The 21,686-nt window shown below is 34.9% G+C and overlaps 1 protein-coding gene across 2 annotated transcripts in view; it reads left to right on the forward strand.

Moving 5' to 3' along the window:
• GPM6A (glycoprotein M6A) overlaps positions 1 to 13,762 on the forward strand; it is a 120,619-nt gene extending 106,857 nt beyond the window's left edge. For both annotated transcript variants that reach the window (XM_023924994.2, XM_023924995.2), the window contains exons 4-7: positions 1,988 to 2,141; positions 4,278 to 4,354; positions 5,673 to 5,738; positions 11,499 to 13,762. In XM_023924994.2, coding sequence (XP_023780762.2) covers positions 1,988 to 2,141; positions 4,278 to 4,354; positions 5,673 to 5,738; positions 11,499 to 11,651 — 450 coding nt within the window. In that variant the 3' untranslated portion in view covers positions 11,652 to 13,762. The remainder of the gene's footprint in view (positions 1 to 1,987; positions 2,142 to 4,277; positions 4,355 to 5,672; positions 5,739 to 11,498) is intronic.
• The last annotated feature ends 7,924 nt before the right edge of the window (positions 13,763 to 21,686 follow it).

Raw genomic sequence — 21,686 nt, forward strand, 5'->3', positions numbered from 1 at the left:
AAGTAATTATTTGTAAGTGCAAGCCTGGGGCTGAGCCAGATGTTTTTTCATTACCTTTAACACTGTAATATGGAAAGAAAAAAACCCACAAAACAGCAAAAGAAAAATAACAAAAAACAACAATAAAAGGAGCATGTACAGAACAGTATTTACTTGTGTTGACTATTTCCTCTGCAATAGATGGAATAAAATTTCCAATATATAAAGCATGGAAATGTCTCCATGGGTGAATATTTATTTTGGACTTGGCTATCACTGTCTCTGTTTTACTAGTTGGGTTTCCAGTAAGTGGGTTATTGGGAAAACTTGGTAAGGAAGACAGCTGTTACCTGCATGAATGCATTTTTAGAATTTTTTTTGTATAAATTAGACACATCAAGCTTTTCTTTTAAACTAGTTGGAAGTTGAGGGAAATGTTAAAACAGTTTGTAAGTCACAAACTGGTAAGTATGGATGTAAAGTATGAGTATTAAAGCATGGAGTACTAACTCAAGAAAGGGATAGAAAGCTGATATCAGAAGTATTAAACAGCTTTTCAAACTACTATTACAATTCTCATTTACCTAGGGACAATCAGGAAAATTAACTGAAATAAATTTTAAACTGGATTAATTAAACTACATTAAATCCCTATGTAAATATTCTTTGTCAGAATTAAAATTACTTTTATTTAATAATATTTGGAAATGAGTTAAAGTAAATCTAATTAAGATTTCTTTAATATTGCTTGAGAACATACATCTTATAACTTCAAAGCAATAAAAGTACCTCACTTAAAATTCAGATCTTTTCTTGTTTTGGATTGCTTTTCCTGATCAGATCAATGTGGATGAGCCATCCCGCTACAGTTTTTAGTACTATTTAAAACCTTTAAGATTCTGACCCTATTTGATTTATATAATAAAATCTGTAGGTATATTAGGCTTTTTTCCTATATTACCTGAATTAAGACATCTTACATTAAAAAAAACCCAAAATCAAACAGGAAAATATCTTCCATTTTCCCCTTATTTACTTTTTAAGTTTTAATTTTAAGCAGATTTTTTATCAGTTTATTCAGCTTTCAAAAATATTTATTTCTTATTCTCAGAGCCAATATTTTTCTGGTGTAAGCAGCTAGAAAAAATGTTAGTGTGATGATTTTTTTTTTTTTTCCTGTCATGTATTTAGATTCCTCAGCATTTCTGAAACCATCAAATGCTGGGCCTATTTGGATTCAATATTTGGAGAATATTTTCCACATTTTACCATGTAGCCTCCTATATCCTTTCCACAGCATAGAATGAAACAATGGTTTGTTATTGTGTTTCCCTGTTGTCAGACCAGCAGAGGAGCAGCAAGGTACCATGTTTACATATTTATAGAACATTTGTTTACTATTTTTTCTGAATGATGAATCTGCTTATATGTAGACTCCAAATATGCAATAACAAAATGGCAAAATATAGTCTCATTGGTTTAATGCAAAATGGATTTGCCGGTTAGATTTTGTGGCGGCCATAGACTAAGGTTCATTTTTATCAAGAGCCCAATTTTAAAAGCAAAGGAAGCAAAACCTACAGTATTTAATTTAAATTTTTTTCATCATGATTGAAGTGGAAGATACAACCATAGGGCTTCTTGTCCTAACTATGGCACAGTGGTGATGGGAGAGGGACAGATGGGTTTCACAGAGCATGCAGCTGTCTGTACTTCAGGTGCTCCGCTTTGCATCCAGCATTGGCACAAGAGTGAGAGGAACATGAAGCAATCTTGCACTCCTGGAAGCATAATTCTTGTTCTTCTGAAACATCACTTTAATGCTCTGGCATCATTTTGACCTGATCACTAATGGATTATCAGACCAAAACCATAAATTAAATAAGGACAGAAACAGACAAAGCCAGTCATAGATGCATTTGTTACTCTCTGTTGTTCCTTTTTTCCAATGGTGTATCAGTTAAGTTCTGACTTACCACTGCTATTGTTTTTCCTTCTTTTACTGCAGTTTATTATGCTGACATACATCTTTATGTTGGCCTGGCTTGGAGTTACAGCTTTCACTTCTCTGCCTGTTTACATGTACTTCAATCTGTGGACCATTTGCCGAAATGCCACCGTAGTGGATGGAGCTAATCTCTGCTTGGATCTTCGCCAGTATGGTATGTAAATAAAAAGGACTAAATGAAAAGCAAGATTTTGCAAAAGAAAGCATTCCACTGCTTTGCTTCCACGTATCTGAAATGAGCTGTTCAGTGTTTCTGAAGCTATTGTTAAGCGTCTCTCTCTGCCCTTTTACTCACTAGTTTAAGCAACACATAAAAGATGAACGGCATTTCCAGACCTGACAAAAATTGAGTCAACCTTGTCCATCTTCCCAGAGCAATGAAAATCCAGCATGGAGCTTTTGCTTAGTGTCTTCCTTAGTAATTGCTGGAATTCATCTGAAATGCTTAATTAGTCATTTATCTGGAGAATGACTTTTAATCTTGTGGAAGGACACTGACTTGGAGATGTGCGATCCTAGGGTATCGGCTGTCTCTGCAGAGGTGATCTGGGACAAGATTCATTCCTTTGAATGACCTTGATGAGGCTACAATACTGATAGTAACACTCTAAGAAAGAGGTGGTAAGAGAGATAGACAGAGTGGGGATAAAGCCTGAATGGTGGAGGTTAAAATAATGTGGGGATATGCAACTATGTGTGTTTTGAGAGGATGCAAAACTTGGATAGAAAGGGATTTGTAATCCTAAAGTGTCTGAGAATTCTTGTGTTGGTGATGGTAATTCAATTCCTTCCTTCTGCTACACTGGTTTGATTTTATATTTGATTCCTGTAATACCATTCTGATTGTCTTAGTGATTTCTCAACCCACAGAGCTTTGTGTCTCAACAGACAGTTCCTTATCTTTCTTTTGTTTCCTTGGCCTAAAATAAAATCACAGTATACTTTTAATTGTTATGTGGAGATCTAAAAGATTCTGCTTTTCTTGCCAAAGAAACCATTTCATTAGTAGTAAATATTTAAATTAACCTGAAATAAAAAATTTGACATTTTTCTTTCATGAAAGGAAAGAAAAGTTGGGGTTTTTTAATTATTCATTGGGTTTTTTTTCCTACACAGCATGGCAGATGAATTTAAAAAGCAATTATCCGTATAGATCCCATCAAGTGTATTAATTTTTTTCTATGACCTTTTATTTTGTTAATATTCATTATTATTATTATTTTAGTAATTTTATTTAGAATGTTTATAGAACACTAATATATACAGTGTGTATTCTGTGAATGTAGCTGTTCCCTGTAGATTCAGTGCAAAAAACACTGATTAACATTAGGAAAGAGCCATTTTTCATGATAACTGGGTTAACTGCAGTTTTTCCTTCAAGTTAGTCTTTGGTTTAGTATCTGGACATTAGCCAAAGGAAGCAAGGTAGCAGATTCAACTTATTATTGCTGAAAAGAGAAACAATTAAGTGTAAGTTTGCGTAATTTTTTTTATAACTTCTGAAAGAAGCTTTATACCAGATCAGTATGTTTGAAACAAATATACAGCACATTTCTCCACATGAAGGTAGAGAAGGTTTGTGAACATTTTTAAGTGTATAAACTGGTTGCAAATAATATCTGTTTTTTAATCATTGTGCTGATCAAAATAGGGAATAAAGATATGTTGAAAAATAGCAGAAAAATTGTTTCCTACATATATCTTACTAGGGCTTTCACTAAATAGATAATGTGTTAGTTTTGTGCTGGCTGAAATAGAATAGAATCCTGGAATGGTTTTAGTTGGAAGGCATCTTAAAGACAAGTTCCAACCCCCTGCCATGGGGCAGGGAGACCTTCCTCTAGATCAGGTTGCTCATCATTCAACCTGTTCTTCAACACTTCCAGGGATGGGATGTCCATCATTTCTTAGGGAAACATGTTTCAGTGCCTCAACACCCTCACAATAGGGAATTTCTTCCTTACATCTAACCTAAACTTACCCTCTTTCAGTTTAAGCCATTACCCCTTATTCTACTGCAGCATGCTCTTGTATAAAATCCCTCCCCAGTCTCTTGACTGACCCTTTTAGTTACTGGAAGGCTGTTGTAAGGTCTCCCCAAAACCTTCTCTTCAGCAGGCTGTGCAATCCCAACTGCCTCAGCTTGTCTTCACAGGAGAGTGGCTCCAGACTCCCAGTTGTCAACTAAACCCAAATATCATTGTTAAAATAAATTCTTAGCTTTTCACATATAAAGGAAGTTGATCTGTACCAGGAATTCTAAATAATGTGAATATTTATTCTTCTCCAGGTATTGTAACTGTTGGAGAGGAAAAGAAGGTTTGCACCTCATCAGAAAGTTTCATCAAGTTGTGTGACTCTAATGAGGTAAGTAAGTATAGTATTCTTGGCAAATCCATAATATATGTTGTAGTAGGAAGTAGCTGATCTATGTTTCCTTACTGTTAATGGTAAAATTATAGCTCTGATGATGAATTAAATCACAGTGAAAAATATAGTCAAGCAAGTAGTTTACCTAGTCTTTTACCAAGTACCAAATTTAGTCTGTGCAATTTCTCCATCCATTTGTTTTCTAAATACGCTTGTGTTTTATTTGTTTGGGGTTTTTTAATGATTCCAGTATCTAGTTCTTTGTTACTGAGATGTTTTTGAAAGCTAATGCCCCTGCTGCACAATGAATAGGTGCATATAATGAATCACTAATTGAAGGTCTTGTGATTACTGTTGTGACAGGAGAGTAATGATTTCAAATGGATTTGGTCAAACCTTGTTGAGCTTTAGAATAGTAGCACTTAGTACATTTTCCTTTGTATTTTTTCCCTTGGGCAGTCGCCACCTGTTTCAGTGCAGCTGTGGGTTCTGGTTTTGCTTTTAAATAATAAAGGATGAAGACAGGACAAACAAAATTACATCTGCCTAAAATAAAGAGAGGCTAAAATGTTGATCCCTCTGAAGCCAGAAGGATCAACATTTGCTAATTGTTTTACTGGATCTTATTATGCTTGGATAAATCTTAGAGGGAAGGTACACAATCTGCCCTTATACCATAACCATCTTAGAAAATGCAGCTCTTATGGTGCAATTGACTCACTCTGGCTGCTGTGTAAACCAGGTCACTGAAATTAAGAGCAAACGTAGTCATTTGGTTTGGGGTGAGGTGAGGAAGGTGGTTAATTTGAATTATGTAAGTAACCTGGTTTATATTGTATCACTATGAACAAATTTGAGAGGAAAGTGGATCAATATATGAAGATGAAAAGCTACATTTAATGAGGGGGAAATGGGGTTTCTTAGACTGTCTCTGCCACTGGAGAAACCACCTCAAACATAATTCTTGTAAGGTAGTGTTGTAGTATTGCAGCATAAAAAAATCCAACCCAAAAACCCCTCAAAATGTACTGCGGTGTTGATTTTTAAATAATTAAATTTTTTAATATTTTATTATGTAAACACTGTATTTTTAAATAGAGTTATGTTTTTCCTCCAATATGAGCCTTGTAACAAAACAAGCACAAGCACAATTACATGTAGTGATATCAATCTCTTGGAAAAATATTCCTATTAATTTCTTCTGTGGAAGGGTGGCACCAGGAAGGTAATTATTTGTTCTATGTTGTTCTGAATTTTTGTTCATTTTCTGTTTGCTGTACAACCATGAGAGTCCTTTCTTTACCTCCCTTTGCAGCTAAATATGACATTCCACTTGTTCATTGTGGCACTTGCTGGAGCTGGAGCAGCAGTCATTGCTATGGTAAGCTACCCAACACTCCCATCTGAATTGCTGATACCTTCTGGTTCTGACTTAGGATCAGCTGTTCAATTTCCTTATTATCACTCAAAGTTATTGTTAAAATGTAGTTCTGTAATTCGATACTCTTTCTTTTTTTTTTTTTAAATATATTTATGTATCCCCTTTGAAGTAGAATAGAATATGATGATTACTTTTTTTGAATTAAAACAAACACTTTAAGCACACGCTAAGAATTTTTACTATTCTCTTGCTGTATTCAGACAAGTGTCTGAATCATGTGTCTATGTTGTAACCATAGTATTATACTTTTATGATCTCTGCCTTTCTGGGTATTCATAGGCTTGCCACGCTGCTATTTTAGGAGCAGAATCTTTTTGTCAGTACTGTGAATATATATGAATGTGTTGATTTTTCTGTCAGGACTAATTTTTCTGCTCCTTTATAATGAAGATTACTTTAAATTTAGTGACATTTTTTCAATGAGAAGGTTCCACTGAGAAAAAAGTGTATGAGCTAGTGCCCTGCTCTTCTGTCTTTTGTCTGCTGTATTTGCTTAAGCATAAAGATATTTTTAGACTCGCAATTCTGTACTGGTGTAGGTTTGCATTATGCATGCTGGAATGGGAAATGAAAAGTGACTGTTACTTGGTGCTGATGCATTCGTAAGTGTTAGTGGTGGTGATTACTATATACTGCTTACACTTGGAATTTTTTATGGATCATAGGGCCATGATTATTTTTTTATCCTTATAATTGCATCTATAAAAAAGTACAGTCAGAAAATAATAATTTGGTTTTTTCAGACCAAAATTTTTCTGCTTAAAGTTCCAAAAATGGTGACCAAATAACAACTTTGATAATATATCATTGGTGTTAGGAAATTTAATCCAAGAGATCATTTTGCCACTGTATGATTATTTTGAAGTATATTCAGTAGACATCATAAAATGCTATTTTGTTCAGATGAAAATTCTGCATTTCAAACAAGAGTTTTGAATCCAAATAGCCACCAAAAGGTATTCAGTAAAAAAAATAACACATCTGCAATGAAAGAAAATTAAGTACATTTTGCCACATAGTTTAAATATATAATACTTTCAATGTAGATTTTAAAACGAGGTGATAGTAATTCAATTACCATTCAATTACCTTCAAAGCTCAGCATATCAAAGATACCATAGCTGTATTACAGCAGGCACAAACACCCTTTGAATTCACTTTGATGGTGCACACTTATTCACACATTTTTGAAGGGTTGCCCATATCCGAGTGGGCTTTCAGTTGAATTCTATAACTGCACAGTGCAGACAGGATAACGCTGTTCCAACAAAAACAAAAATTAATGTTCTAGGCGCTAATAAATTGCATACTGTCCCAGTGCTGGTAGATGTATGTTTCATTAAAAGTTTGCAATGGTTTTATACACTTTTTCAAGTTTGTCACTGTACTGTTTGTTTTTAACCTACTATTCTAATCTGTCAAGTACCTTCTAAAGACTAGCACACTCCATTCTCTGATAGTGTAATTTCTAAAACCAGCATACCAGACCACATTTGTAGGTTGAGATTTGTGCTTCTCACTTGACACTGTAGCCCAAACACAAGGATAGGACATGAGGGAAAATTCAGAATTTTGTGTTTGGACATGTAGATATTAACAGGTTCTCCTTTAAGGGAAGTTTATTTTCTCAAGGTAAAAGTGATTTAAGGAAGGAAAAATTAATTTGGGGTCCTAACTATCTCATCTAGGAAGAAGAAAAAATCTTTTTTCTCCAGATCTTACACTCAAATTAGTAGACAGAGCTAATGCAACAGCAGTGAGAAACTGCAGAAGTCATTTCAGTCATTGGAGAACCAGTGCCCTTCACTACATGAGCTCTTTCAAGAATAATCACAAATATGAAATTTGTGTATATCCAGAACATTTTGGTGAAATTCAACAGGAAAATTAGATTAAAATACCTGTCTTTTACAAAAGAAAAAGCTTATTAATATAGTGCACTCTTAAAACTTTTCTCGCAAACAATTACTTTAAACCAGAATTTTCCATCTGACTAAAGTGGTAAGTATATTGTATTTATGGCCAGCCAGTAACACTAGTGCAACATCAGGGACACTGATAAATATGATCTCTGAATTGACATTTAAAGTTATGTCATCAATATACTCCACTGTATATTCACTTCTGAAATTGTAAGCATTTGTAAGTGCAGGACTATTTAATATCTGAAGATTTCCTAAACCCTCCAATGTCAATATGTTCTATAAAATTCACAAAAGAATCAGCTTATTCATAAATGTTGTCTATCTGTCCCCAGGATACTTTTCATGAAACTGTATTTTAAAAATATATTTTTTTTAAAAGTAGTCACTTATTACAAAACCATCACAAAATTTGTTAATACCTGCAAAACCATTTGGTCACAAATCACAAATTCCCCATATCTCTTTGTCTCAGATTTGCATACGAATTTTTTCACAATTCACTAGATTCCTCTTTAGTCTGCAAAGGAGAATGTTGTTTGGGGGTTCAAAAGGAGAATTGTCTTACATATTAGGTCTGATATACAGAAAAACTCATATTTTTTACAGTATATGTCATGGAAAGTTTTGTTTTGCATCAAAGAACACCGTTGAAGAGTTTATTTTAAAAATGCATCATTCCTGTTTCAGCCCAGGATGGGAAAAAAAGAACCAAAACCTGATACAGTTATTTATGTTGTAAATGCTTTTTGAGAGTCTTCGTCATGGAAAATATAGCCAAGCTTTTGAATCGTATTTAATTGGTACCATATATAATTCTGAGAAGTACTGTTCTTTCTGAGGTGTGAATGGATAACAAATGCATATGGAAAAGATCATTAAAATCAAGAGCTGATTGTAAAGCCAGTATACATTCCACCTGTGATGTTTCCCCAAAAATACTGTAGAAAAACTTACTTATGAGATATAAAATTCCCTATCTCAAAAGTTACCACATGAGCTGGTAACTCTTTTGCCTTAACTTCCACACAAATTATGTCCTGCAAGGTGGAGATGCAGTCAATTATCCTGAAATAGGAACAAGGGAAATGTAAAGTGGTCTCTTCTTCTCCCCAGTACGATTGTGCCCTTCTGCAGGGTATGAGATGCATGGAAAGGGAGGAAGAAAAGTTATTTAGACTTGGGTCTAAAGTAGTGACATGTCTTGAATGGAAAAATACACCCACCCCCCTCCAAATACCCTGCTAGGCTACCTGCAGTTCCACAATTTCTAAACACTGAAGCATACTTTCACATTATGAAGAAACCTAAGCAGAAATAGGTATGGAAAGACCCTCCACTCTCTTGCATATGTCTGTAATTGAAACCTCCTGAGGCAGACTGTGGAAGCTGCCTGGCTTCAATTTAAATAAGCCTTGATGAGGGCCTCACTGGCTTCAGGCTATTCAGGTCATGGAATTGTGAAATCCAATTACACAGCCACTTAGAAATGACCTCCTTGATGTGGCAATTTTATCTAGGAACTTGGTGTTAAAATAAAAATAACAAAGGTGGCGGGACTGTTCAATGTATATATCATTATAAAACATGGATATGTATTTGAGATTATAGAAGTTAAAGTAGGTCTTTCCTGGCATGTCTTCCTACTTACAGTGAATATAAACTCCAAGAGTTTTCAACAGTTACTATAGTAGTTTGATTCAGTAACTTCATAAAGAAGGGATGGGCAAAGAATGGCTGTTTAATGAAGGTCAGACTGTTACCAATATACCTTCAAAATACTCTTTTTTTTTAACAAAGAAAAATACTGAGTGAAGCTGCAAGACATTGAGTTTAAATTTGTCTCTCACTGGGTCATTACCAAATATTCTGTGAGGATAAGAAAACTGCCTACATAATCCCATTTTCATCACAGATTCTTCAGTTGTGAGGATTTCTGGCAAATGTGTTTTAAAATGTGATGAAGATGTGAGTACACTGCTCAGATGCCCCCCACTTTCAGGATTCTCATGTCTGAGATTTAGGTTTAACAGTAATTTCAGACTCAAAGGACCAGTATTCATGTTTTCATTGTGTGAAAATTGCAGTTGAGATGACAAAATTGTAAGGATTACCAGCTTATTTTGATTTTTTTTTTAATTTTGATTTTTCTCAATAGGTTTACTGTGGAGAATTTAAGGTGTTTCATTCAGTACAATGGGGATCCAGGATTAGGATCTCTCATTTGATACAGAAATGCCTGATCCAGAAACTACCCATAGTGAAAGATTTTGGAAGAGCTGAGTTAGGATAGAAGGTGTTCCCTTTTCCTGTGCACTAAATTATGACTAAAGAGTGTTCCAGAGTGACACACAACATGCTGCCATCTCCAAAATCTATACTCACGGATTGCATTGCTAGTGTTCTCTAGATTATAAGAAAATCCTAAAGATGTGCAGAAATACTACTCTCTAATTTAGGTTTTTTTCCTAGAGAACAGATTCTCTGAACAACTTCTATTTTATGCCTCCTCAAGTCAGACAGTATTCCTCAAATGAGGATTAATTGGAAACTTGGCATAAAACATGAGGATAAAAAACATAGCAAAAATATCTGGTCCTTTTAAGGGCTTCAGAGTGCTTTCCTTGATCTTAATTGTCCAGATAAAGAAATATACTTTTGTATATTTCTTTGTATAATTTGTATATTTGCTCTACTAATCAGCAACAATTGCCAACAAACATTTGTGGGAAAAAAGAAGTCCAAATAACATTGGATATTTCAAAAGAGAAAAAAACGTATTAGAATGGATCTGTTCATTTAATTGAATCTAAGACACTTGTATCTACAACAGTACAACATGAATGGGATAATTTACATAATCTCAAGGTGTTTTCCTATTATTTATCATATTATTGTTCCATTTTCCATTAACTGACCCCCCATATAATTTCTTTATTTCTTAGGGAGGGGTGAAATATTTTGGATCTCACAAAATCATCCATTGCTTCTGAGGAAGTAGATTAACATGAATTAAAAAGATGCTCTCATCAGAAAGTGTCTAAAAGCCTGCTAGGGAAGGAATAAATGTCTAGAGAGTCCCAGCATAAACCAGTTGATTATCCCTGTGGAACATTTTTATTTTCTGACTGAATACAGAGTAAATAGAACATCCAAGTTCTTATTTTTTTTCAGTTATATTTTATCACATTTTCCCTAACTGAATTTATTTTTCAGTTACTAACAATTTTTCCCCAGATTGGTGAATTAAATACAAAGCTAAAATTGTAGTTGAAAGAAGTCATAGCTAAATGGAAAGACAATTCTAACTTTAAGAAATTAAAAAGCAAAACTAACTGTAGTTATTTATATTAGGTATGTAGCCATAAGATATGTCTAAGGCATATTTTTATCTTAAGAACTACTTTTACAAACACTTCTTCAGCAGGGAAAAGTGTACAATAAATAAATAACCAGGGGACATTTTTACATGCACCTTTGCAGACTAGCTGAAAAATAATGCAGGAATGATTTGTGGATTTTTCAGGTTTTAGATTCTTTTTTCTTATATCTATTGTTACCAACTACTAATTATAGTAACTGTAACAGCTACCAGATGAGTAATCTGAAGATTAATGAAGCCTGAATTTGCCATCAATGTCCTATACTACTTCTTGACACAAGAATGCCTAGTTCATGCTGCTGAGAGCCCAGTCTCTGTCCTACAACCTCCAGGTTTGCACTTGCTCTATTCTGACTGCCTCGATTGCTTCTTAAAGCTGTGTTACCTCTCTTACAGGTTCACTATCTCATGGTCTTGTCTGCCAACTGGGCCTATGTGAAAGATGCTTGCAGAATGCAGAAATATGAGGATATTAAATCAAAGGAGGAACAAGAGCTGCATGATATTCATTCTACTCGCTCTAAAGAGCGGCTCAATGCTTATACATAAAAGAAACCTTGTCTTACTTCCTAACATGTGAATGCTTTGTTGTTTAACTAAAGGCCATCCTATCATTTTAAAAACAATTGAAAGTGCTTCTCACAAAAGATAGTTTGGGTGACTTACATATCACCTACATACAATTCTTGGTTGTCTAGCACTTGGTTTCTTAATTAGTTCTTACTTTGTGTGATCATTCTATACCACAAAGCTCCTAAATAGACTTTCCTGAATCCCTTTAAGCTAATTAGTTCTGATAGGTCAAGGATACTAAACTATTGTCAAATACAACTATGTGTTTGATTTTTTTAATCACTTTGTATGTGTTATGCATAACACCTTTTGCATTGTTTCTTATATGTTTTTGGAAAAAAAGAGTAGCTTTTTATACTTTTTAGTTTTGAGTTCAGTAACTACTTTAACTACAGGTATACTTCAAAGGGACCATTGTACATGATGTACAATATATAAAGAAAACATTCTGATGACTTTCCTTTATATATGGAAAACCTGCCAGAGGGACCCTGATCAACTTGAATGAAGGTCCTAAGAACGTTTTAAACAATCAAAGGTGCAATTTCTAAATTTGTAATAGTGGGTAAAAAAAATTAAAAAAAAAGCGAAAAAAGGAAAAAAAAAAAGAAAAAAAAGAAAAAAGTGCTTCTTATCTTTGTTAACATTGTATTATTGATGTTTTTAAAGAATATTCTCTTGTTTCAAGTTCCATGGGTGATAATTCCTGTTTGTATTGTGAGCATGCAGTCCGTGGTGCTAACAATGCATGGCCACTTGCCTTTTGAAGGAATTCAATACCACGGCTACCTGTTAACGAGTTATGGTATATAGACAACTGTTAATTAAGTGATATAGTTATTCATAGTTTTCTACAGAATAATCTCTCTTTAATTCAATGATGGTTATGCTAAATTGGAGCTGTCCATGTGATGATGTAAGAAATTACTGCTTAGCTACATTTATGAAAGTAATATATCAAAAAATGCAGTGATCATAGGAGTCAGATGTCTTTTTACCTGCTTTAAAAATTTAAATGGATTGCACCTGTCTGAACTGTAAAAGATATATTAAAGGAGACTTCCATAAATGTTATAGCTTGGCTTCTAGCTTTCCTACACATAATGGTTTACCTGTATTACGTTGAAGTAAGGTGAAAGACCACTACAGAGCTTATTATTTCAAAGTGTAGTAATATATTTGAACCTTTATTTTGATAGGAAAATGTTATCAGAAAGATAGGTCATCTTAATTTGAAAGAATTACCTGTATCAAAAACAGAACAAAAAACCCTATTTAAGAAAAGTCGGTATTATTGGACCAAATTTGGTGGATTTTTTTTATTTTATTTTGCCTATTTCTAATGCTACAAGAATGCTGTAAAGTGTCTTTTAAAGTGATGTAGCCTGACAAGACATTTTTGTCAGTGTTAAAAATCTTAGGTAGTTTTGTGCACTTATTGGACCATTGTGAATTCTCTCTCAGTGTAAGTGCATTTCTAATAAAACTTCTTGAGTAAAACTCTTCTTTGTACTATTAATAGTCATGCATCATCAGTAATTTTTAACGATTCTTGTAGTAAGTAGAAGGTAATACTATAGTTACTTGTGGCATGATAATGCATTAAGTAGTATTAGTTGGTTGAGTTTTTTTTTCTTTTTCTTTTCTTTTGCTTGTTTTGGGGTTTTTTTGATTGTGTTTTTGATTTGGGGTTTTGGTTTTGGTTTTGAATTTTTTTTTTACACTTAAGCTGTCCTACGGGGTCAACAGTTTTCTGATAATGTGCAGTACCGGTATTACAGTTCTGCAAAAAGTATTAGGAACCTCTTTTTGGATTCTATATTGTAGTGTTTCAGTTTTGTGTCTTAAAATGTTTGTGCTGATTTTTAAAACTATGTCTTTTAAACTCATGTAATGATGTTAATGCTTTTGGCTCTTCTCTGGTATTAGAGTTTGTATTTTCACAAAGAATGCTTTGTAGCAGGCATTACAATTAATCTGTTTTGTACATAAATGTGCCAACAGCTTGATGGTGGCGTTTTTGAAATGTAGAACAAAGTGCTTGCAAAATGTAATAAACACACTTGTGTACTTTGTGTTCTTGTTAATTCTTTGTGTAGTTTTTCTTTGCCTATACTGGACAGGTCACTGTAACCAAAAATGGAAGAAGTTTGTTCCTCCCATAGACCTTGCTACTGCACAGATTGCTTTGAATATGTCTCCTAATAATGTCAGAAATCATATATCCTAGGACTAAGAGAGCAAAATATTTTCTTAGAGCAGTTTCATATTCTAGGAAGTGCCAGGTAGCAGGAGCCATACTTGCTATATTTTTAACAAATCAGTCAAAAAGAACAGTTGGGAAAGAATCCCATTACTACAGTGTAGTTTGGAACAGCTCAGCAGAAAATGATCTGACAGCAGTTTGAATATTCCTGATACTGATTTCTGGATGTCACAAGTAGCTAATACTTTGAAACCTCAATAACAATACTACATTACTTATGTGCATGCAAAGTAATTGAAATGGTTAAGAGAGATCAATAGCCATGCCAACTAACCTGATACCACTAAGGAAAATTATTTAAAATACAGTTCCATAATTTGTTTGTTTCTCAGTTAACTAGCTGTTATGTAGCTCTTTGTGTGCTCTCAATGAGAACATGTGCCATAATGGCAAACAATTTTTCAGAAGCAGCACAAGCCAAGGGAGTGGAGGAGCTTCCCACAGCACACCAGTCATAAGTGATTCACTTCAAAGTCTGTGCATATTTGGTTTATTCCAGAGTCTTCTCTGTTTGTTGACAGCCTGAGCTGATTTTTCCTGAGGTAGGCTGAATGAATCTTGATTTCTATAAACTCTTCTGTGCTTAATCTAAACTTTTGTCTTTTAAAGTGCTTTTAAGAAACAAGAAAACCATTGTAGACTAATCTTTTTGGTGCAGGTCTTTGCTGGACAAAAGGCTGCAGTTAAATGAAAATTTTCAGTTTAAGAGGATTCTAGCCTCAGATACTGTTTTGCATGTTCGTCACAGTTTACTATGTCCCGTAAATACCACTAATAGCATGTTACAAAACAGATTAAAAAATGATTTGAGGTAGACATCTATCCCAGTCCCTTTCTCCCACTCACATCACCCCCTTTTCTTTTGCACAAGATTATTTTATCCCTCAGCAGGACTGTTTCCCTCAGCAACAGCGTTTCTGCTTTGAGCACCAGCAGATAGAACATTGAATCAGCGTGATTTAGACAATGCACAGCAGTGCATGGCAGACGTGGGGCTGAGTGTTTACACCTTGGTAGAGAGAATGGCAATTTTTAAACCAATGCAGCGTATAGTTAGGTGACATAGTTAAAAACAGGAGACACTGAAATTATATGCCTATTTAATATTTCTAAATAGCTAATGATATTTTTTTCCACAGGAGCTAAAGTAAGAGAATTTCAACTACAACTGGAAATATATATCCATCCATAAATTAAATTAAAATTATATATGCAACCTTTAATCTTAAATTAATGCAATTATTTAAATTGTAATATATATGCATTGATTGTAAGTATTTATTGAACATTATCATGATTGCAACTCACCTTCAGCTGATGTAGTATATTTTAGGACAGAATATTTCTGTACTGTATTTCCTATAATAGCCAATGACAACAGTTTCTGGAATCTTTTCTATCATCACGAACCAATGCATTTTTTAATTTTTCACTTCTGGGTTACCACAAGCATTAATGTAGTTGGTTTTCTGAAGAGCACAGCTCAGTTTATAAACCATAAAAGATCTGACTATAGTAAATTTCATGTCAGGAGGAAAGGGGATGTTTATACAAGCTCTCTCTTATAAAAGAGAGATATAAAATGTTAGAAAACATTTTACTTTCATTGGGTTGCACAGAAACCCCACATATATTGTTAAGCAGCAAGCCGATTTATGTCTCACATTCCAGTGCTGCCTCCATTTTGGGTCGATATCAATTGGGAAGAACAAGTCCAGAGCGCTCACTGTCTTTAACAGCTTTCTGTCCCACATGGGTTCCTATAACTTGTATTTTCTACAAGGGAGGAAGGAGCTCCAGCAGTTTCTGAATTTTGAGATTTTCAGCTATAGTTTCTTGTTCTTTCAGGTGTCTGCAGAGGACCCCAACACATCACAGAGTTACTTCTGTGTTTAACAATTATTAGCAATGATGGAGACAGGTAAGCGTTCCTGCCGGCACACCAGCAGGGATGGTGACTGGTAGAGATGTGGATCATCTTTGGCTTGCAGTAGTCTGAGCATCAGCCAGATTTGCAGGGAGAAATTTATCCTGAGAAAAAGGTTCTGTGAACTCTTTCTTTCCCTGTGTAAAGTGGATTTTGGTCAGATAAATGTGAGCCCCAGAGAAGATCATTTGAGTCGGTCTTTGATTTAGCACTGCTTGAAAGGGAATATTTGAAAGGGATGATTTGGGGCCAGGTGTACCTACTTTAGGAATCATTAAAAAACAAAGCAAAAACCCCAAAAGAATATCCTTGCATGAATATCCTATGGTTCTACATGATATACTCAAGACAGAAATACTGTGAAGGCCAGAAAAGAGATTATTAGAGCTAGGATTTTCAAAGGGTCTAAATAAGTTTTCTTCTCAGTTGCCCAGGAAAATGACACTTAGCATGAATCACTTTCCTGTGGTTAAAAGAGAATATTTGGCCTCTGAGACTCTAAATCCTGCAATTTATTAAATATCTTTACTCACATGTATTTCTTCATAAGGATAAATATTAATTTTAGAACAAATCTCATGGGGAAACAAATTTATCCACAACAAATTCATGTCCCTGTTAAAGCATGCAAATCAATTCATGGAATTTTACAATTCCGCAAGATTAATTGTATGTACAATCACATCCTCACCACTTTATCCTTTTGTGATAATAAAATAAATCACGTGGTTAAACACAGAAGAAAAGTGTCAGGTTCATCAGCTGCCTGGTTTGAACTGATTAAGCAGATGGAAACCTTTCCCAAGACAGCAATGTTGAATGCTTCATATTGATGCCATCTTCTGAAGTATGAAACATGCTAAGCACAGTTACTTCTTTAAGGTGTTTAATTAATATTTCAGCTTTCCTTTCATTATTTGCTTCTCCATGACAGCTGCTAGGTGATAAGCTGGGCTTGAGACCTGTACCTCAGTTAAAGCATTATATACAGGTATGCCTTTCAGGACCAGGGCTTTAGGAGTAGTGAGAGTTTCTGACAAGGTACAAGGGGAAAATGCTACTGGGAACATAGCGATTTTGGACAGTCTAAAGCCAAGTTTCTCCTAAAAGGAGCAGATGGCTGGGAGAAACTTGTAGACCTTTAATTGTCACAGCAGGACCTGGTCACTGGTCATCTGGCCAGGCACTCTCAGGATCTGTTTCCAGCATGAGTAACATGGTGGCAGAGCTGATGTGTCACATATGCAACTGCATGGAACTACGGGGTAGAGTTTGTATCACTTAAAACAGCTCAGGGGATGATGCAGAAGAGGACCTCTGCTGCATTTGTCGTCCTGGCCCCACTGCAGCAAGGTTGTTTTTCACTAACACAAGGAAGAAAAGTAAGGATTTGAAGGTGATCAGTCTGATTTTTGTATGTGACATATGTCAAGAGTTTTTGCAATGTAGTAGTTTTCATATATTTTAAATATACACACACATACATTCACGACATAGTCCAATATTTATTTATTTATTTTTTTAAATGAACCTCTGTGCTATAAGAATATATATGAACCTCTGTGTTATAAGAACAACAACCTTAAGGAAAAATAGTGAATTCATGGATTAGGGGAAATTTTTCACATAAAAAGTGGCATAAATTTTACTCTGCTGCAATTATCAGATACTTTGCAAATGATAAGATCATCTACAGAGATATTTCTTCATGAGCCTATTCAACTTGTTTTGTTTTTTGGTTATAGCAGGCCTCTGGCCTTCAGAGTGTTATTTTTTTTTCCCTACAGATCTTCCAAAGATTCTGATGGAAATGTTAAGCCTAATTCTCAGCATTTAACACATGGAAATACATGCACGAGCAGATATTTTTGCCTGCCTTTCTTCAGCAAGCTCAGTACTGCTCTTTCTCTCCCTGCACAGCCTCCATAGTGTATCCACAGGTGCTGTGCCATCATGTTTGCTTTTCCCTTTTCCTGGTGCTCCCTTCACCCACAATCCCTGCCCCTGGGCAAGCCCCTGCTGGGCCCAGCTTTCCCCTTCATGTCTGTAGTCTGCTTTGCTCCAGCTGCAGAGGCTGAGGCTGGCACTAAGGTTAATCTTACCTGCCTTGGATCAAAGGCGATGCTGAGCCCAGCCAAGCCCCCGACGCGGTTATCCATCGTGCTCCTCCTGGCTCCTCTCAGCCTCATTATCCAAATGTGAGGTACCCTGTGAAGAACAGCTATGGAGAAGATGTTCACTAGGGAGGAAAAACCTGAGCTCCTTAGAGAAATTTCTATCATCCTTCAGTATTCCCGCTGTAAAGCCAGGCAGTTGGGAGATATTTAAATGTATAGTGTTTCCATGAATCCTAGCTTGTGCTATACAATGTTTTTCAACTGTTATTCAAGATTTATTGTTGTTTTTCTTTAAGATCAAACAAAACAGTAAATAGCAATATTAGACAAAATAATATTTCCCTAAACTGGGAGGGATGTTCATCTGTTACAAAGAAGTTGACAACAAAAAAAGAAAAAAAAAAAAAAAGCCAACTCAAATAAGTCTATCAAAAAAGAAATTAAAAATAATGTGAGTTCATACCATAATTCACGGGATATAATTAAGTGAACAGTAGGAGGTGATAATCCTTAGGAAAAAAGTTGATTAAAAGAAGAGATTAAAAGAATGTCCTTTTTAAAGTACAAGACCATTAAACATTACTCAGAAATTTTCTGGTAATTTGTGAGCGGTGTGAAATTTTTTGCATTCTGACAACAAATACACAGATTCAGATATCCATTTGTACTTAACTTTATTAAAATATAATTGAAGACCATGTGCATTGAAGGAGCCATTGGACTGTGAAAGTCACCTCCTCTTACCAAAGGCTTCCCTGTGTGCCGTGGGGAGCAGTAAGAGTTTGTTATCTGCATTAATCTCTTTAACTGGATTAAATTCTTGAGAACAAAATCCACTCAGTTCCTGGACTAGTATTTGGCCAGATCTGTCCAACAGGTATTTATGAGCAGACATGCAGACAATTTGACTATGTTCCAGAAGATTAAAGTTGAACTCTGTGTCACTGGTTTTCCCAGGAGGGAAACTGAAAAGACCGCACTTCTTTCTAGGGTCATAGTCCTTCTAACAGTTCTATTGTTTTGTTTTCTTTAATCCAAATGGAAAAAAAAAATAGATTAAAAAATTATAGAAACCTAATGGAAACAAAACTGTGTTTCATCCAGCATTGTTTTGTCTACTGCTTGTGAGTTTTTGGGTTGATATTAGGCAGGGGCAGCATAATCTAGTGCCACATTTCAATTTGATAAATGTTTCGGAGTTTATTTTTACTTGTTCTATGTTTTTATTTTGGCACATGCAGAATTGATTTCATGTACTTACAGGTGACCCAGCTTAATTTCTTCTGTGTAGTATAGAGAGAAAAGTTTTCTATATAATTCAGTTTATTTGGTGTTAAACTTTTGGTAATTTTAATTTTTTTTTTATTATTTAAAAATACTTTTTTCCTTATACATTTTTGAAAATGCAATCATTTCAGCTCTATTTATTTCTAGGAATTTGTTCAGACTGAGAAATCTAACTAAAGTAGCTTAATGTACTTACCTTTTCTTTCTGAAGTGTTATAAGTTTCAAAATGCCTTAATCTCAAAGCAAAATCCTTCTTCTACCAAAATAAGTAGATTTAAAAAAAAAAAAAAAAAAAAGGAAAAAAATAAAAGTGGAATCAAGTACAAGTGCTGTGGTGACACTTAAATTGGATATTATAAATGTTTTTCTGCCCTGAATTACACGTCAAGATGTGCTAAAAATAACTGCAAGCAATCTTCCTATTAAATTCTGGCATTCAAGTTTATTTTTTGATGACCAGGCTCTCTGAGGCCACCATCACACCTCTCTAATACAATTTAAGTAAACATCAGTGAAAATCCCGAAGGAAGAACTTATTTATTTTTTTTTTCATGGTGCCTGTATGACACAGCTGAGTGCTCTACCCACAGACATAGTTGTGAATAAATTGAAAGCATGCTGATTTTCCTGCTTATTCCTCATTAAATACATTAAATACAAATATCTTTACATATAAATATCACCACCACCTCCAAAAACACAAAACAAAGAGGTTATCTATGTAAAGTACTATTTTATATATATTTATATATATATTTTATGGCTTTTAATGGCAGTGAGGAAAACAGTTAAAGGGGATGACGATATGGTGGATCTCACACTGATATGTGTGAAGTGCTGACATCTGGTGGTAAAGCCGTGTAAAACAGAAGAATGTGGCTAGTAAATCCATTAGAGAGCGTCTGATTTTAAGTAATAGCTTTCGTAAGACCAACCTGTTTCTTTTCTACGTCTGTATGTTCAAAAATTATCCTGTAGCACAGCTTAAAAACAATCAAACACTCTGCCTTTGTATATATCTATATAGATCTATATATGTATATGAATAGATAAAGCCCTTAAATATCAGTCACAAGTGGGAGTGAATTAACAGAGAGTGAATAACTAAAGGAATTCAGTGGGGAACCTGACTTCTTGGCATTGCTCATTATTCTAAAGGGATTTTTTTAATCTTTAGCAGAGTTTTCCACCTACTTTAGAAGTGGCATTTCAACATAATTATGGTTGCAAGACAGTAATGTGAATCACCACACCACCACCCCCCACTTCAAATGACACTTACTTTTGTAGTACAGTGATTTTTTTTGCATGTTACACACAAAATTTATAAAAAAGGTAATTATGATGCCGACTTACCTAAACTGATGGGAAAACAAGGATGCTAGCTTCTTATAAATGCTGGTCTCTTTCTAGAATAAACATATTTTTAATTAAACTACTGAGTTTCCAATTGTAGCTAAGCCTTATTCGGCATAAAAGTGACAAGCACAGCTCTAAATTCCAGTGGAGCAGAGCTGTGCTTGGTTCAAAAGCCTTGGGATCCTGAGGCAACCCAGCTTGGGAGTGACTGTGGTCAGTGGTGTTACCTCTGCAGACATGGAAGTTGCATGTTAAGCTCCCTTATGTCTAGCTAGCCAAGCAGCTGTCAAAAAAAATCTGTGCTACTGCTAGAGTTTAAAGCATAGAGGAGGATAGACCAGATGATATTTATGATAATTCTAGGGGCCTTAGGATATCTCTCCTGGTCTTCACCTACTACTCCAGGAGTGTCAAACATGATATCTCGCACCTGCTGTCCCTGTCAAGGGTATCAAACACCCTGAAAAATGAAAAGTACCACCTAGTTACTGGTCTTAAGTGAGTCTTACATGTCTTAATCGCCAGTGTTTTGGCTGGGGCTTCTCAGAGTAGACATCAGAGCCAGCCTTGTGCCACTGTCCCTGGCTCAACCCTCCAGTCTTGTTCCTTGGCAAGAAGACAACACAGTCAAATCCACCTCTGTGTCTTCCAGCTGGAGGAACAGGTAGGGAATCCTTCCAGGAATAAGTCATTATCGGAACAAAATTCTACTAAGAGGAGCAAAGCCTTAAAAAAAAAAAATAAAATTTTGAAGTAAATGCCTTACCAAAGATGTAACTTTCTCAGTTTTTTTCTTAATTCAGTTTAACAACATATAGTCCCTTCCCCAGAAGAAAATTTCAAGCTAAATAGTATTCTTGCTGAATTTGTTCTTGATATATTTAAGTATGGGAAATGTGCCTTGGCCACTGCTTAATTTTAGGAGATGCTGAAGTTTATTTTCATATAGACATCATCTGGACAACAATAGCTGCCATAAATGCACATTGTTTTCTTGTTTGATTGAACCAATTATTAAGATTCATTGTCGAGCTTCCTCAGAAAAACTTTTATC

Source organism: Cyanistes caeruleus, chromosome 5 (genome assembly GCF_971803275.1).
Source record: "Cyanistes caeruleus chromosome 5, bCyaCae1.hap1.1, whole genome shotgun sequence".
NCBI classification, from domain to species: Eukaryota; Metazoa; Chordata; class Aves; order Passeriformes; family Paridae; genus Cyanistes; species Cyanistes caeruleus.